The sequence below is a fragment of the Cyprinodon tularosa genome, unplaced genomic scaffold, assembly GCF_016077235.1.
Source record: "Cyprinodon tularosa strain WSP-4 unplaced genomic scaffold, ASM1607723v1 ctg484, whole genome shotgun sequence".
Lineage (NCBI taxonomy): Eukaryota > Metazoa > Chordata > Actinopteri > Cyprinodontiformes > Cyprinodontidae > Cyprinodon > Cyprinodon tularosa.
In genome coordinates, this window is record NW_024039212.1 from 1319918 (window position 1) to 1338736 (window position 18819).

The 18819-nt window shown below is 35.0% G+C and overlaps 1 protein-coding gene across 4 annotated transcripts in view; it reads left to right on the plus strand.

Annotated features, from left to right (window-relative positions):
* Positions 1-18819, plus strand: part of gabrg2 (gamma-aminobutyric acid type A receptor subunit gamma2) — a 66956-nt gene that overhangs the window by 25630 nt on the left and 22507 nt on the right. For all 4 annotated transcript variants that reach the window (XM_038302238.1, XM_038302239.1, XM_038302240.1 and 1 more), the window contains exons 4-6: positions 4291-4511; positions 7304-7386; positions 8884-9021. In XM_038302238.1, the coding sequence (XP_038158166.1) occupies positions 4291-4511; positions 7304-7386; positions 8884-9021 (442 nt within the window). The remainder of the gene's footprint in view (positions 1-4290; positions 4512-7303; positions 7387-8883; positions 9022-18819) is intronic.

Here is an 18819-nt window from a genome sequence, read left to right on the forward strand (position 1 = left end):
ATAGATTTGTGTCACTTATATGTGATATGTAGTCATTTTATTCAACTTGAACATTATTTACTTATCTTCCACTACACATCCATTGTCACCCTGTGACAAACAAATGAAAACCGTAAACTTTAAAAGTGCAGAATACAGGGGAAGACAATAGGTTAAAGGTTTCAACTAATGGCTATAGGTGAGGTTGAAAAATTAATCATTCACACGTTATTTCATTAGTGTGTCCTCTGTTCCATCTCAAATAAAATGCTTTCTAGTCTATGTGATAATTAAGCACTATCAAGGGAAACTCACCCCGAAATTTGTTTTTTTATTTTAATTTTTTTAATGCGTCTGCAAAAGGGCAGCTCTGAAGCATAGCGAAGCAAAGCTCAGTGAGACAAAGGTGGCACATTTAGTATGCTGAATGGTGCAATTTTGATGACTTAGGGAAAATGTGATTGCTGCCACACCTACAAACTAAGTGAGGCAATGTTTGCAGGACTTAAAAAAATGGGAAATGTTTTGTTGCATTTGTGTCACGAAATCTGATCAGGAACTACATGTGGTTGTAAGCTACACTTTCGGAGTCAGTGAAGACAAGCTTTTTAAAATCAAATTGGAGGTAGTGAAAATGTTGACAGGATGACGTGCGGATTGCTCTCCAAAGGCCTGTAGGTGGTTTTTAAAAAAGCCATTTTAATTTGGCCCTAGGAGGACTGTTTTGTCATCCTACCTCAAGCGCAGATAATTGCCTCCTTCTTTCCCCTCTTCTGTCTGCCTGCAATTAGTCTCTAAAGGCTAGCCCTGGTGAGCCATAGTCTCATTCCCGCCTTCAGTAGCACTGGCGCCCCGGTGGACTTATCCAGTCTACAGCTGTGCTCTTTTAACCTTCTCCATTTAGCCTCTATAGCTAGCCCCGTACAGCCACAACCTCTCCTAGCTTGGCTCCGTTTTTCCGGCTCCACCAATCTTGTACGGTGGTTCCTTAACTTCAGAGGCAGGCACAACTGATTGCCTTGTCCCAGTTTTGGCTCTCCCTTTGCCGGTGTTCTCGCACTGATTTCCTGCTGCTCTTGTCTGGGCTCTAGAATGCCGCCTCACCTTCCCTCTGTTGTCCCAGTGATTTATCTCCCAATGCAGGACATCAGGGTCCCACACTGGCTAAAAAGGCAGAAATACCTTGAAAGTGACTGTCTACCAGACATAGCTTTTAGATGAGGTGAATATATTCTCCATACTGATTCTTTCTCCGGAGAATATGGTGAACGCAGGGACACTGATAGCTTTCTTTGGCTTTCAAACGTAAAAAGGGAACTTCTTGTTACTGTAAATGCCTGTTAGCCGTGTTGAGATGAAACCAACAATCAGTACACTCAATGACGTGCAAGCCTTTTACTGGCCATGCAAATTGCTTTTTGCAAGTTAGGTGAATTTCAAGATGAGCAAAAGCAGACAAAACTGTCAAAATTTAGCAGGTTTCGAGTTTGGTGTCAAAGAAACTTGAACATACCTTTGAAAAATAACGAGGTCTGTCTCCATATTGAGTTGAAATGAGTTGAGATGCAAACTGTAGTTTACACTAATGCCTCAGCAAATTCTCAGACATCCGGGTCTTGGCAGGACAACCTTGAATTTGAGGTGCCATAACATTTGTTCACTTTTTTTTAAAAACATAATTGATATGCAACTGACTTTGAATGTGAATGAAGATGTGCCTAAAATATCACCACTAAGACCACAGATACCTCTAGTGCAAGCCTACAGAATTGACAAAGGCTCCAAGATAGGTGTCAGAAAGCTTTTAAAAGAGAACTGAGTGAAAGTCTGGTTGCCCCTATTTATGTAAGTTTTGTAGATACTCTGGTCTATATATATCCTTTAAACTTAAATGCTAACTTCAACTTGCCACATAGAAACTGTTCTCACTATCACTGTCCAATACTGTTATATCATCTTTTAATTATAGTCAAGACCACACATCCCCAACTCCATCCCCCCAAACATTGCACATTCCCTAGGTACCTCAGACACCTCCTCCATATGATGCATTTTTCAAATAAGGAGCTTAAGCAAAAACTCATCAGGAAGACTCCTATCAACTTCACCTGAACCACCTGTGATGTCCCTTGTTCAGTTCAAGCTAATCAATATATCAACCTTCTCCAAAGCCAATCATCTTTCAAGATTCCCTCTATTTATCTTCCCGCCTAGCTTCACTCTCCCGCACTTAAGCAAAATTTCACCCACCTCCATCCCATCTAATCCATATGCCTCTCAGACTATTCTTAGTCCACTCACCCTCTGGGTTATTCCACCACCAGTGTCTGGGCCCCAGGGAGAAGACTACTCTAATCCTTTTTCTAGGTTATTCATTCAAGCGAATTTTGATTCACGGCATCAAAGTCTTCTGCCAGGACCTGAGTGCGAAATAACTTGTTTCACTTATGCCATTCTCAGCTTCCATCTCTTTAAACCCCAGTGAGCCTTGGCAAATGGCCGGTCACAATGAGCCTGGTTCCGCTGCATGTTTATTTCTGTTAAAAGGGAATTTTCCTCTCTGTTGCCGCTATATGCATGCTTGGTGTGAGGGTTTGCAAAGAGTCAATGAGTCCTCGTGATCAGCTATCTTTTAGTAGAATCTTTTTATTGAATTATACTTTTCTAATTGTAGCTTTTTTGTGTGTGCGCAGACGTTTGGTTGCATTACAGTTTATTGCGTTTGTCGTTTTTGTGCCTAGATTTTTCACATTTAAAAGCACACCCACGTGTAAATTGTCTTTGATAAATGTGTTCAAAAAGTAGGCATTATTACCATGATAGAATATATATAGAGAGTCTGTGTGCATGTACAATTATTTGGACTGTCTAAAATAAAAGTGGTAGAATGATATTATTGTAAAAAGAAAAAAAAAAAGAAAAAAGTATGGAGTCCTGCCACAATGAATTTAGTGGAAATTAAACCAAAAATAATTGTAGCATGTTTATAAAGAAAAAAAAAATATTGCAGCCACCGGGGAACAACAGTCACAGAGCCTTTAAAAGGACTCAGGGAAGGCACATCCCTAACTTGCGTTAAAAAGGGATTTTTTTTCCCCCTCAATATTCTGCATAAAGTACAGTTATGTTTTTTCAGATTAGTACCTTGTTTTGTGCCATATTAGGTCAAATGAGTGGTGTAATGAGTTGAAGGAGGTAATTCCAGTTATTTAAGGAATATATTTTTTCTCTAAGTTTCACTTTGGCTTCAACACAAGCAAAAAAAAGCAAATATTAAATATATGTTTTGACATGCATGACATGTATTTAGACAAAGCTGTTTTTTCTGCATATTAACACACAAATCATCAAACACTTTTCCATTCTTGATCCTTAAACATGTTATGGTGTTATGTTTTGAATAAGTCTTCACGTTGTATGAACTAGCATAGCTGCATTTTGTCTAAATACATACTAAATTATCATGTATTTTTTTTATTCTTAGGATTATTTATGTATTCTAAAGGCACCAACTTTTCTCAAAGGGTGTTAGAATTTTTTTTTTTTTTTCTAAGGGTTTCTAATGGTTTCCTTTAAGGTTGCTTTTTTTGTCCATCATTTTTTTAGTTTATTTATTTAATTTAATTATTTACAATACAATTCATATATTGCATCTTTGAATATTGATGCAGTATATTACAGCATATATCATATATACTTTTATTAATCATTTTGTGCCGTGGAATGTTAGAAATTGGTTGATGAAACAATATTACTCAAATAGAGAACAAAAGTGAACTACCGCTTATATGAAAACAGCTGAATATTAACCAATTTGTTGCATTAAGTTTTAACAGAAGTAGAGTGTATCTATCAGCTTTCTTAAATGGGAAATTTTAGATGCTGACCGACATAAACCGATATTCATTACTGCACTGATATCTGACCCATTTCCGATATCGGAACGGGGCATCCCTAGTTTTTTAATTCCTGTCTTTGAACTACAGTAGTAGCCATTTAAAATTTCTGCCGAATGGCAACAGTTTCACTGGGAAGGGCCATTTTAATGGCTGCTACTGTATATTTGCATTATGACCCAGATTTTTCAACAAAATCTTACTATTATTAAGATTCTTGATTTTCAGTGTAACTAGCCGTAGATGAAAAACAAACAATCCAATTTAAACATCTCACGGCTTAAATTATGCATTTCTAACAAGAGATAGAGATTATAAATTAAGATCAGTTAATAAATACTGCTGAATGTACCATGTTGCAATTTACTTCATGAATCGAGCATTAACTTGTCAATGTATTTTATGTTTATGTCAGGAATACACCATCGACATATTTTTTGCACAGACCTGGTACGACAGGAGGTTAAAGTTCAACAGTACAATGAAGGTTCTTCGTCTCAACAGCAACATGGTTGGAAAGATCTGGATCCCAGACACTTTTTTTCGCAACTCAAAGAAAGCTGATGCCCACTGGATTACAACACCTAATCGCATGCTTAGGATCTGGAATGATGGAAGAATACTCTACACGCTTAGGTAAGTCAACACTGATTGATGGCAGAAATCAGAAATATCAGTATCAGGATCTCTTAAGACCCAATTTGTGTATCAAAAATTTAGTTTAAACTTACAAATACACATAAAAATACACACATGATGAATAATCAAGTTTATAAAATCTGTTTAGTCAAAGTATGTTACATATCTAGGATTCATTCATTGCAGGAATAATTGTTTTTCACACATATGGGAATCATGAAGAGTGTCCAAAATGTTCATGTCATTAAAAAGTTCTGGTTACTGTTATAGTACGGAGTTATAAAAATATATTGCACAAAAAATACTCTCAGGACCATATTACTGTTTTTCCCAGGGGTCAGGACAGAGCTTGGGAAGAAGGCTTTTAGTTTTGCTACTCCCTGTAGCTGGAATGACCTACAGAAAAACCTGAATCTTTGTGAGCTGTGTTCATTCGATGCTTTGAAATGGCTCCTAAATGACTTTGAGGCAGATGCATCTTTTTGCAAATGTTTTTCCTGGTGTATGATATGTTGAATAATGGAGATAGATAGCATTTACATTTTGATTTATGTATTTTTCTTTCTTCTAACTGGGTGTTTCCAGAATTTAAGGATCATGAAAAAACATACTATCAAAAATATTTAGAAAAATCTGTATAATTCATTATAGGAAGTTATGTCTAATATTCCATTTTGTATCACTTTAAGCGACATAAATCTCAGACTCCCTTTTATTTTCTAACTTAAACATGTGCCCAAATGCATAATTGACTAAACTTATATATTCTATCAGAAGGAAAATAGCCTAAAGTCTTATTACCTAAGAATGTAATTTTAGATTATTTTAATGTGTTGATACGGTAACAGGATTGAATCTATAGTGGCAAGGTTAAAAAAGTAACATGGTTTAAGAGACAGATCATATTCGATTGTAGATCATTAAATAACTACAAGGAAATACTCAGTCACACTATTGTCTAAGGTATTTATTATATATTATTTTAAAAAGGATAAACAGAATGGCTTGTACAAAACACTGAACATGTCAAGAAGAGCACTAGTCAAATAGTAGAGTATACTAATTTAGAAACCTTTAGATGTTAGCTAAAAACTTCCATAACATGAATGACCATATCAATAGTGTAACAAAGGGCTGGATGATATGGCCAAAACTTATTGGACGATACATTTATTTGATTTCGTCAGTAAAAACAAGATGAAACTGCCAAGAAAGTCCACAGCAGATGCCTGTACAAAATTATTGCATTATGATGCCAAGTCTACAAACTCCTACAATATAATTGTTTTGAAATTATTCTTTTTTTTTAAGCTACAAGCTCAAAAACATGAAATGCATATTTAACCAAATGATTATTTTCTGCCTATCGACAAATTCTTGCCTCTTACAGTTTCTTTATTGCATCCTTTACTTTTAATGATTGACTGTGGTATATTCAAGAAGACCAACATGCCTAACCCTGAAAGACTCATATGTACCTCTGAAAATACAGACGAAAGGTCCACAAATGATTAAGAAAAATCTAATTTTTGATAAAGCCTTATTGACACTGTAGGCAGCACTTTAAAATAGACTTATTTTTTTTTTATCCTGTTATTATTTCTCCCCCTCACTTTCAATCATACCCCCCTGCTGTGGCATTGGCCTATTGTTATCTGTTTTATTTTATTTTGGTTTATTTTGCACTTCTCAACTTAAGTAAAAAAACAAAGCAGATCCCAGTCCTAATTTTTATACTAGAGCATAGTAAGCATTCACCAAACTAGTAATGATTGAACCAAAGCTTTATCTCAGCAAGAATCAGCTCAAAAAGAAAAGAAAATGATCAAAACATGATTTCATCTCCTTGAGTCAATCATGGCATTTGCCGTAGTAAACTGATGCAAAATATAGTGGCAATTTAAAATTGTTTATAGCCTATAAATATCTGTGATAAACTTGAAATAAAAAATAAAAATCTCTTCCTCAAAATTGAATTTAAATGTATATTACCATGTACCTTGAAGAAAGAAAATCCAAATACAAAGCACAACAAACAAAAGCTTTCATTGGAAGGATGTTTATATTGCCTAATAATTATAAAAGAATTTCAGGTTAAAGTTAAAATTGTATTAAAGCATAAAATTATTGGGGTTCTTACATACATTTAATTTTATCAAGTTTTCTTGGGATTCTTGCAGACATTTTAATTGCACATAAGACATTATTATGTTTTGGAGAAAAAAGATATGCACTTTATAATGCATCGAAAAAGTGAAAACATCTAATTTTAAACTGCCATTTTTACAGTCCAACATAACTACAGCAGACATTTGCACTTACTCCAAACTGCGTTATCTGTAATAATAGGAGACAGAGTAAAGTCTTTCTGATTCAATCAAGCCGTGATTGATGTTCTCATGAGCAGAACGCTAGATTTTCACTTCATTAATTTGTTGGGTAACTCATGACTTCAGCAATGGAGAATTACGATGGCGCTATGATTCCAAGCATGGCTATAAATGACAATAGATAATGCATGGGTGGGTAAAACAATTTAAGGTCATTCCATCATTAAGCAGATGTTTAATCACTTTGCTGTTCTTTAGGGGTAAAGGAAAAGAGAATTTTCTTGATGTCAAATTTATTTAAGTTGACATCAAGAAAGAATTTTGAATTTTTTGTTCTTCTTTAATGGAAAGAGCATGGTTATGTTGTTAGATAAATTACCTGAGTATTCATATAGTACTTAAAACCGAAACTTGTTTGTTTATTTTTGGTGATTAAATGCAATGTTTTTGTTTCTGCAGGTTAACCATTGATGCTGAGTGTCAGCTTAAACTAAACAACTTTCCAATGGATAAGCATTCCTGTCCCCTTGAGTTTTCAAGTTGTAAGTTTATTGATATTCTCATATACAGATCCAGATTTTTTTTTCCTTTTTTTTATCATATGCATATTGATCAACTATTGTGAAATAGGTCATCACAATGTATGGCAGGGATTTCTAATCTCTATAGTCTAATGTCCTAATTTGAATCATTTCTCGATATGGTAAGAAATTAATTAGCTGAACTCTAGAAGCAAAAAGAGTTTTTAGCAAACCTTTGGAAGACTAATCTGCACTTTTGTATAGCCCTTGGGATATTTTTTATATATATATCACTTCAGACTTTTTTTATTTTAAGTAACAAAAGCTAAAAACACCCAACAAGAGCTTATACTACCTGACATTCCAATGTAGGCAGTGTGGGGAGGGGATAGGTAAGTTATGCTAATGAGACTGCCAAAGCTCTGCAGTTAGATACTTTAAGATGCTCTTCTAGAAGAAGTTCTCTCCAAGAGATGTCAAGCAGAGAGGTTAGCAAGGCCAAAACTAGAGCACATGCATTCATTTCAATTTAATGAGAGCTATGGATATTATCAAAGTTGCTTGACATACCCCACTCAAGTCAGGTCTCAGAAGCTGTAGGCAGAAACACATGGGATTATTTATCATGGGGCAAATTACTATGTCATGTGTCCAAAAGCGACAACGTTTAGTGATTTCATCGTCTTTTGCAGTTTATGACTCTAGTTAAATGTTAGCTGAGTATTTGATAACACGTTTTCTTTCGGTTAAAAAAATACTTTTTAGTTTTTATTCCTGCAATACCCAGAATGGAAGATAAACTGCTGACATTGATTTTTTTTATCTGTCTTGTTTCAACTTCCCAGAAGGAGACTCAATCTATTATATGTCTCAGATGTACTAGAAGCAAAACAGCAGGAGGCTATCTTGGATGGAAATGATGTGTTACTTTAAAGACCAGCATTATTGGATGTCTGAGAGCACTTAGGTTTGCACTAAAGGAAGTTCCTCTGCATAATTCTCATCTCTAGACTTTGACTGTGCACAGTTGTAATAATAGTGTGCTTGGGAACATTCAGCAAAGCAATAGCTTTTTATTGTAGGCTTGTTTTACCAAACTCCACAGAAATTCAATACTCACAAACATGACTATATTATGATAATCCAATTGCTCAGCCAAGTGAATCTGTTTTAGACAAGTGAGATAACTGTTTTCATTAAAGGAACTACAGAGTGTGCAAGGGTAGAATGAAATTACCGAAAGCCCACCCAGCCATAGTCTTAAATCAATGATGTATTATTGTACCTCTAGGTCAGTTAAGTAGTTTGTGGAAAATAAAATGTTTTCCTAAAAATGGAGCAAATATCTTCTCAACATAAGGACATGACTCAGTTATACCAGGATTTCTGTATCCTGATTTTAGTGTTTGCAATCTTAATGGCTTTATTGTTCATTCAACAGTAAACATTAGCTTTTTATAGTCGCTCTTTCATAGGTTTATAAAGAATATGACTAAGCAAATGTTCTCTTATTTTCAGATGGCTACCCTAAGGAGGAGATTACATACAGGTGGAAAAGGAGCTCAGTTGAGGTTGGGGACATTCGCTCATGGAGGCTTTACCAGTTTTCCTTTGTTGGATTGCGAAACACCACTGAAACTGTCAAGACAGTGTCAGGTAAGATTTAAAACAGCCCAAACAGAAGCGCACCTGCATATTGCATTTGCAGCTACTGTGGCAATATGTTATTGTTACCTGCAAAAGAAATTGTCAATATGGGACGTTAGAATTTATGTTGCTCTTCTTTGGGTTGATTTGTAAAAAAAAAATGCAATAAATGCTTTGAACAAGATTTGCAAAAGTTTGAAGGGCATGCATAACTTTGCAAGGCACTGCATTGTAATTCAGGCAGCAGCAACAAATGGAGGTCTGCTGCTTTACAAAACTTCAAAATTTGGAAATCGGGAGGTGCCTTATCTTTTAAAAATCCTTCTTTCTTCACTATGCAGAAATCATGAGAGGGAGGTAGGCTGGCTTCCCTAGAGAGTGCTGGCATGTTAGATGATAAAAAAAACTAGGCTGACTTGCATATTGAAGGTGCAGTAGGTATGAAAAACAAATGTTTTCCCTGTTTGCTCCTGACAGTAAAATAAGTGATAAAATCTGTGAAAAAAAAAGATTCCTTTTTCCTCCCAGTGGCCCTACTGCCTTTTGCAAGCAAACATCGCTCAAGGTCAGAAACAACCAATCAGAGCCAGAGGCAATGTCTTAACATTGTCAGTCAGCTAATGCATATGCTGTGAACACCCCTCCCCAACAAAGCACCACACACCGTCGTTCAAGCTCAAGAATGCCAACTTGCTGCAGCTGTGTGAAATATAAAGCAGAGGTTCCCAAACATTTCAGTCTGTGACTCCAAAAATAATAATGCAACACATTGGTGACCCCCTTAAAATATACATAAATCCTTAAATTTATATTCAGTTATAAATATAAAATGAAATACACACAGAAACGCACAAATGTGGATGAATAAATGTATGGATGGACAGACAGAGAGAGACGGATTTCAATTAGCAATTTGTATCATCCTCATAGAGTGCAATTATTGTGCAGAATAGTTGGTATAAAAATACAGTCAGCCTGACATAACACCATGCCATATATAAAAAGCTAATTTGGGCTTATGGAATAAACTCCCTTGTAATTATAAATAAAACCCAGAACTGACTAAAAGGTTTTATTTTTATTGTGGGTATAGACAGACAGCAACTTGGCTTAACCATTTGGTGCTTTATTTGGTGTTACTGATTTCTGTTGCATTATATAAAAAAAAAAAAAACACTTTAGTATAAGTGGTACAGCAATAACAAAAAAATATATATTACACTGTTTTAGTACTTTTAAATAATGTTTGTCTCATACAAAATTAGCTAATTTGTCAGGCTAAAGTAAATGTCATTGCAGTTTTACTTTAAGGCAAAAAAACCGTACAGGAGCAGCACTGTGTATATGTAATGCCAGACTAAAATGTGTACACACAAGTGTTTGGAATTCAAAGTTGCCTGCACTTTTTCGTTTTCCCAGTTTTCTAATATATTATGCTGCATCTTAAAAGGGAATCTATGAGGGAATAAGCATGTGTTGAGAAATCACGGGGTCCTCAGTTTCTCTCCTTTTGATCTGGTTTGTTATTTCCACAAACCACCATCTGCTCCCTTGTCAGAGCAAAGAACCTTGACTGTGGCTGAGAGACCTCTCGCCTCATTTTCCAGGCAGTTTGGGAACTGACCTGCTTCAAGATTTGTGAACACAACATCTGTCTCAACAGCAGTCAGTCGGGGCATTATAATTACTTAGCCATCCCAAATAAACACCAGGCAATGAACTGTGCACCATGATATGGTTAGTTAAAATGTTACAAGCACAACATGGATTTTCTAATGATTATTATTACTGGCAATATTATTACATTTTTCTTTTGCTGTAAACACATTTTAAACAGTTACACACCATTTTACTCTTTCAGTATTTTAAGAACCAATTACCTGACAAGATTACATTAAAATTTGGCATTATTTAAAATATCTATTAAAACAAGAAAATCCATTCTGAAGAGGTGGCAGTATATGAGCAAGAAGCTATCGAAATAGATATGGTGGAAAATATAATATCTTTGAGTTTGAGTCCTGTCACCTATCCTTGTAATTTTGTCTAAATTCTTTGATTACATCATTTTTATATAAGCATCATCTGGCTTTGGGCTGAATTTCCTAAATAGAAATGAGCTACAATAATGGGGGGATTCATATTTATGAGATTGATGAACAAGCGCTCTGCACATGCTTCTTGGAGCTCCTGTTGATATCACACAGTGGCGAAAAGGACTTAATGTAAATTAGGAGGGCAGAGAGGTTCGCAGCGCAGCACGTCGTCGCACACAGCTGGAAAAGTGCAAATTGGGAAAAAAAAAAAAAACTGCTAAAAAGACAGTTTCTTGTACCAGGCCGTCACACTGCAATACATAAAGTTCAAATGTAATGATATCTTACTCTTACGTAAAAATAAAAAAAGCAAGTAAAAATGTTTCTATATCTATCTATCTATCTATCTATATATATATATATATATATATATATATATATATATATATATATATATATACATATACACACACATTTATTAATTTATTAGTTATCAATTCCACTATTTTGCGTCAATGCTTACAATTTCCTCATCCGAAACAAAGGATAACCAAAGCCTGTTCCCTTTTTTGTGTGTAGATACTTCATAATCATTTTTTATTACTAATTCTTTGGGTTTCTGTGGGTTTAACATGAAATGTTAAACCCACAAGTGAATATTCAATTAAACAGTCTTGATGGAATGTTTTTTTTTATACTCAAGATGGAGGTTTGGAGGAATTTTCTCATGTGAGTTTGCTCTTAGAATAAATGACCTTTTTACTCTGGCTCAATTCTAAAACTGTTATTTTGACCTTAACAGATGAAAATATAGTTTGTTTTTAATTTGTGTAGTTTTAGTTTTGAAAGAGGTTGGGTCACGGTTGTCCCCAGTCTTTGCTAACATGCACACTTAATTTTTTTAGCCAGCTAGCCTTTGTGTGCCCATTTACCTCAGGCTAATGAAGACTTAAAATAAAAAAAAGTATTCAAGATGTAAGATTATTTGTCAAAAATAATAACAGTTGGTAAAGCCATTAGTTTTATCGGGCATCTGCCAAATTAAGTGAAAATCATGTGTGCAGATAGCATTATATTGTCTGAGATCAAGTTATTATATTAGTACTTCATTGCTATGAATACTAATATGAATATCAGTTGAAGAATTGCTACTGCAGTGGCTTGCATGTGCTTGATAGAGTGCATGAGATAGCTGATGTGCTATTTTTGCAGATATTTCTTTAGATATGCATACAAATTTTGAAACCTTGCTTATCTGGTGATCAAATATGTCTTTTACTATAATGTCAAGTGCATAAAAAACAGATAAAGAAAAGTGTGATTGGCATTTAAGTAAATAAATAGGTAATAAGTCATTTATTTGTGAAGCTCATTTGATAGGACATATAGTAAAACAAAATAAAAAAAACAAAACCAGTGCAAATATTAAAGGGTTTGATCAGTTCTAGTGAATGACCCCCAATGGGCAACTTGTATAATAATTGTAGAAATGAGCATGTAGCCCATATTTTATAGGAGCAGGAGGGATTTTACTCTAAGCTTTAAGCAGACTGATCTACTGCCACTTGCTTTTGAAATTATGGTCAAATTTCTCAGCCGGCACCATCCACGGATTAGATATCAGCAAGATTTATTGGTTTTCTGTCCTTTTAACCAAGAAAAAAATTTCCAGATGTCCATCAATAAGTTGTAGAGTAATGTCTATAAGTATTTTTAATAGCAAAAGTGCTTTGGTATGTGCCTCCATCCATAAATTATTGCATGCTTTAATGTCCATTTGCTTCCCTGCACATTTTAACAAGTGCTTTTTGTGTTGGATAGGGGCTCCCTTTACATATCAGAAGCTATTCTTAGAGTGACATTTCAAAAGCCATGCCACGCAGCTCTGTTGTCTGTGTTCGGCCGCCTGTATGATTTAGTTTGAGAGCAGAAAGCCCAGAGACACTACAGCAGCCTTCTTGTGATTATGGAGCTTCCTAGGCTCCACATGATTCTTTGATGGGGCAAATCTGGATGCACTGTGACTGCCTATGCTGCATGAAAATGATAAAAACACAACAAAAAAAAATAAAAAATAATGCTGATTTTGCGTTCAAATAAATGCACTTGTGATTTGATCACTGCTGCACTTTAAGAAAATGGAAATGTCATGAGAGCTGTACAAAACAAAATTTCGTTTTGTTTACACTGTGCATACAAAATGAAAATAAGTGTTGTCTAAGTCTAAGAAGCTTTATATATTACCCTGATAAACTGTAAAAGCATGATTTGATTTCATTTATACATCCCCAGTGGTATTAGTAGGGCCCCATAAGAATTTCCCAGATGCATAACCATTGTTTTACAAACCTGGACAGTGGGAGTTCTCACTAAACAAATAGTTGTGATAAATACATATCCCCAACCTAATGCTAACATAGTATAACATGTCTGAAATCATTTTTACCATTTTCTTTTTGGTAATATGCTCTATATGAAATTTGTGAGATTTCTGCATGAAATGTTGTACTATTGTTATAACGCTTGAACATCACATTTTCTCACATTACACCCACAAACTGTAATGGGCCTTAAATTATAGGATAAAGTATAGGATGAAACTATTACAAAAGTAGCACATTATTGTGAATTTTATACAATTCTAGAAAAAAGAAAATGTAAAGTGAGAAGGAAGGGTTATCATTTCTGTATTTTTCATTAACTAAATTATAATTATACACTATTTTGTGTTTATTTACACTAGAAAAAGCTATAAATACATTCAAGAAGTTTGTAGTTATGACATCAAATAAGGGCTTTTAATTCTTTCACAGAGCACTGTATATTGCCAGTCGGAAAGAGCAAGCTTTTATTTGTAAAGATCACAAGAGCACATCCAGATCATCACTGCAGAGTCTTTTAAGACACTAACTTGATTCAACATTTTCTTACTTTCTGGGATTATTTAGTACCAAATTTAAATTTCCAGTAAACACTGAATACACTCGAAAAAGAGATTAGACCTCTGACTTAAGTGGATGCTTTAATTGCAAACAAGTCATTGTATGAAATTTACACAACAACTTATTTACAATGGTTGAACTTGACACCTTTTAATGTACACAAATTAAGTTGGGGTAACCTTATTCATTCACTTGCTACCAATCTAATATATTTTGTTTAAATTGGAATTGCATTTTTGTGACAGCTATGCTTTTATGCCAAACGTTTAAAATAAATTTTGTGTTTGACAAACTTGCAATTATTAATTTGACTTTGAGAAGTGGTACAAACCTTGCTCCTGAAGAACCAACTTCTGACAAATATGGATAAATGACAGGCATCTGTTGCACTTGATGGGATATAGAGGAGGAAGAGTTATCATTTGAATCAGATATTCTAGATCAGAGATATCCAAAACATGCAAGGCTGAGGTGCCTCAGGACCAGGGTTAGGAAATACTGACTTAAAATATTATGCTTATAAGCACTGTATTATTCCTAAGAAGTATCTTTAAATGATAAGCTGATTGAAAAATGAAAATAAAACTTTTGAAGTTACACACCTTTTTTAATCTAATTTAAAGAGCAGTTAAAATTTTCAATAAACATTTGATTTCTAACATTTAGTTTTTACATAAGTAAAATTACCTTTATTTATTTGTATAACTATGGACTAGATTAATGAATGCATTGCCTGATTTTACTCAAGCTGTGAAATTTTATTTAATTTTAATGGGGGAAAACGTGGACATTATTGTCCTTGTACCCAATTCCTTAATGATTTGTATTATTATAGCCGTGGTACAAAAGTAAAAAAAAAAGAAATACAAAGACAATTATTGAAGACTGTGATTTAATTTCTTAAGATAAATGATGCCATAGAGACAGGGGGATTTGTTGCTGGTTCCCTGCTTTAATCATGAAAAGATGAAGGAGGAGAAAAAGCAATAAACCAAAATGCCAGTGGTCCATTATTGTTATAGAGACTCCGAATCCCTTATCAAATAAGCCGTGCAAACTCTAGCATACTGTGGAAAATAATTTTAGTAAAAAAAATCCACAGAGCAGTTCACAAAAAATCACCAATGACAACATTTGATTAAATAGATTCAAATATCAAATAGTAGCTGCACTGTTTAAATTATCCTGTTTATACCAAAAAGGGACATATGTCTTTCTTGAGTTCAATTTCTAAATATCAGAAAGCAGGTCTAGCTTTCCTACCTTATCTTGATTGGGAAGCTAAAAGCTGCCCTCTAAAATAAACATTATGTACTTGGCCCAAATATTTCTTCGCATCAAGCATTATCCAAGCTAATAGAGTATTTTATGGATTTTTTTAGAATTGATTTTTATTTAAATTGTTACTTGATTAAGAAAGAGTCAACCCTTCCAAAACACAACATTCGAGACATACACATACAGTAGCTCTGATGACATCAATTGGGGCATACTTGCACTGATCCCCCACCAAGCCTGAGTTCCTTTAAATCAAGACTAAAAACACATATGTTTAGGATTGCCTTCGACTGTTCTAGTTAAACAGTTCCACTAAAACATTATTAGTTCAACTTTTTATTTTTTTTAGTCCAACTGTTTTTAATATTCTTTTTTGTTTCTGCGTTTTTTTTGGCTGTTACACTGTGTCAAGATAAGGGATTGTGGGTATCATATTATGTCAAGGTCAGGGATCTTGTGGTGTAAGGTTAAGGATTATATTGGGTATCATATTGTGTCAAGATCAGGGATCTCGTGGTTTGAAAAATCAACGTTGTGTTTGAAATAAATAGGTCCTGGACCTATAAAGTCAACAGGGTTGACAGAAGTTGGTAAAGACGTCATTGTTGGAGTCTGCATTTTTATATATATATATATATATTATTATTATTTTTCTTTTTTTTTTCCTACTTGCTTTGATTCTGTTTTATTTTCTTATATTTAAATCATGTAAAGCACTTTGCAATGTCTTTGTACTGAATTGTGCTATACAAATAAACTTGCCTTGACTTGCCTTACCAATCATCACTGGGGTCACCAGATTTTACTGCACAACAGAGGTAAGGTTAGACGGCTTTCTTGAGTTCAGACAGGAGCAGCAGGAAATCTAAAACAGCACCAGTACCTAGACAAGGCAGCAAACCGTTTCCCCCCTTTGGAGCTAAGGAACGACAGCAGGATATTTGAGGAGGCATTTTTCCAGCGAAAAATCAAGAGCCCACATTTTCATTTTGAGAGCAAGATTTCCTCTTCTTGCACCCAAAGAAGACCGTCAGGCAGATAGAGCGGTGAAGGTTGGGGAGAGGCTACAGGTGGCCAGTGGTACATCAGAGAAGTCTGCCAGGGAGTCAGAGCATGAAGAGGCTACAGCTGACCGGGGCTAGCCTTTAGAGGCTCACTGCATGAGGTAGAAAGAGCACAGTGAAAAAATGAGAGGAGCCTTTTGGGCAGACAGGGCACAAGGGAGAGAAGGTGTTAGCTTTTCGGTGTCTGTGCTGGAGGACAAAGAAACACATCTTTTAGGGATAAAATAGAACACCTCTTAAGAGCATTCCCCACTTTTGTCAGCATTATTTTCCATATCTTCCTTTTGATTAATAAAATCTTCTCCTCTCTTATTGTTGGACATATTCTGCGTATGTGCATACGTGAGCATGCAGTCGCTTAAGTACCCAAACAACTACAATGCAGCGTGGGTTGGCCTAATTGCTAGTGAAGATGATGAAGCCCTGACCATTGTGGCTTCAATTCATTGTGGGTGTGTTGGTAGTGTTTGAGGGCTAGACTTAGACTTCGACTCAACTTTATTTATCCCTTGGGATAACTCCTTCAGGGAAATTATGGAAATTATTATATAGAGTACAAAGAGTTAAAGCAAGATACCATTAAAGATAAAAAATAGAACAGACAGTATAAAAAGAGTGTATATAGTACAAAAATCATAAAAAAACTAGAAAAAAAGTTGTAATGTCCCGGAATATGTTTCCCTTAGATATAAAAATATCTGCACTGTAGAGAGCTAAGGGAAGATTACATAGTAGTTGTTGCACTTGCACTGCAGAACTGTGCTAACCACAGCACAGTAGTCACACAGCACAGTGGTAGCAAGTAAGGGCTAGTGGTTTTAGGCTAGGGAACTATTGGGATCTAGCTGTAGTATTAAATTGGTTTGCTAAATCCAAAGGGAATATGCTTTCTGTATTTGCCTCGGACTGAGGTCAGTTTGTATTCATACCTTGAGCAAACCTCACCATAGTCTGGAAGACTCAATAATTGGGTTCTTGGTCTGGACCTGGCATTTATACACATATAAACAAAAGGACCAAGGGGGGGTTATGGAGCTGAACGTCAGATTCCAAATAAGGCAAGATAAATTGCATGTGCAATTTTGTTCTGCATGTGTAATAAGTGGGCACATTGTGAATGATCTACAAAGATTGCTCGCACAAATGGTAAGATGTGCAAACCAGTCTGGTTCTGCTGTAGTAAAAGAAACAGATTTTTTGTGATACGAGAAGTTTTCGAGAGGCCGTAAAAGAACGAGTCCAAGTCATGTATTTGAATGTAATATTGATAATTACTTGAGATGTAGTAATGATGATACTAAATAAAAATATGGTGTATTTTCATCTACAAGTGTTAGGAAAAAAAGCAAAATATAAAAGGATGAAAATAACTTCATTAACATTGAGGGAGAAAAAAGATCCCTCATACTTGTATATTATAGCTAGTGTTGCACCAATACCGATACCAGTATCAGGCGGGGCCCCGATACTGCTCTAAAATGCTGTGACCACAGAGCACCACAGGAAATCATTCCTACCTGTGGTCATTAATCTCTATAACGCCTCCATCAAGTGATTCAGCCCCCCCGTAATTGACATTTATGCACTATTTTTGCACGCCACGTATCACTTTACTTGGATTTATCACTTTACTTGGATTTTCGCTTTATTTGGATTTAGTTTTTACATATGCATAGATATACGTACAGATATATATATATATATCTCTTTTTATTCTTTTTTTTTTATCTTTATTATACTGTATTGTTGGATGTGTGTATATATTATATAAAACTGTAACTGGAGCGTGTAACAAAAGTAATTTCCCTCTGGGATTATTAAAGTATTTCTGATTCTGATTCTGATTCCGTTATCAGTATCAGCGAGTACCGTCAAATAGTGTACCGATACCATTTCGAGAGCCAAAAGTTTATTCAACTATTGTCACCCATTCCAGGTAGGCAATAAAAAGTTCTAATGGATTCACTTCGTATTAATCGTTTTCCTGCTTCACAAAGGTAGGCAGCAGCTTGACAAAGTCATGATGCTAATAATTTTACACCCAAGTAGTATACAGTTCTTCATATATACAGACCCACACATCAATTTTAAACAGATGGTATCGGTATTGGCCAATACTGCACAGGCAGGTATCGGGTGTCGGTATCGGGGCCAAAAAATGGCATCGGCGCAACACTAATTATAGCCTTTTGTATAATTCTAGGTTTGGGAAGCTGGAGGTGACTGCACATGGGAGTAGCTCTCTTAGCTTGATCCTAATATTCCTTCTTAAGAAAACCTAAGTTACTGAATTTGTGGATTAGTTTTAGTTGTTTGTGTATTCATATTATTTGCTCAAAAGTTTCCTAGTGTTTTTGCAGCTACTTATTACAATATGCAGCATAAAAAATAAGAACAATAATACGTGTTTTGTATTATAATGCATATTAATAATGATAACCTTAAATAGGCATAAAAACATTAATGCTTTTTTCCTGGAATAATGCA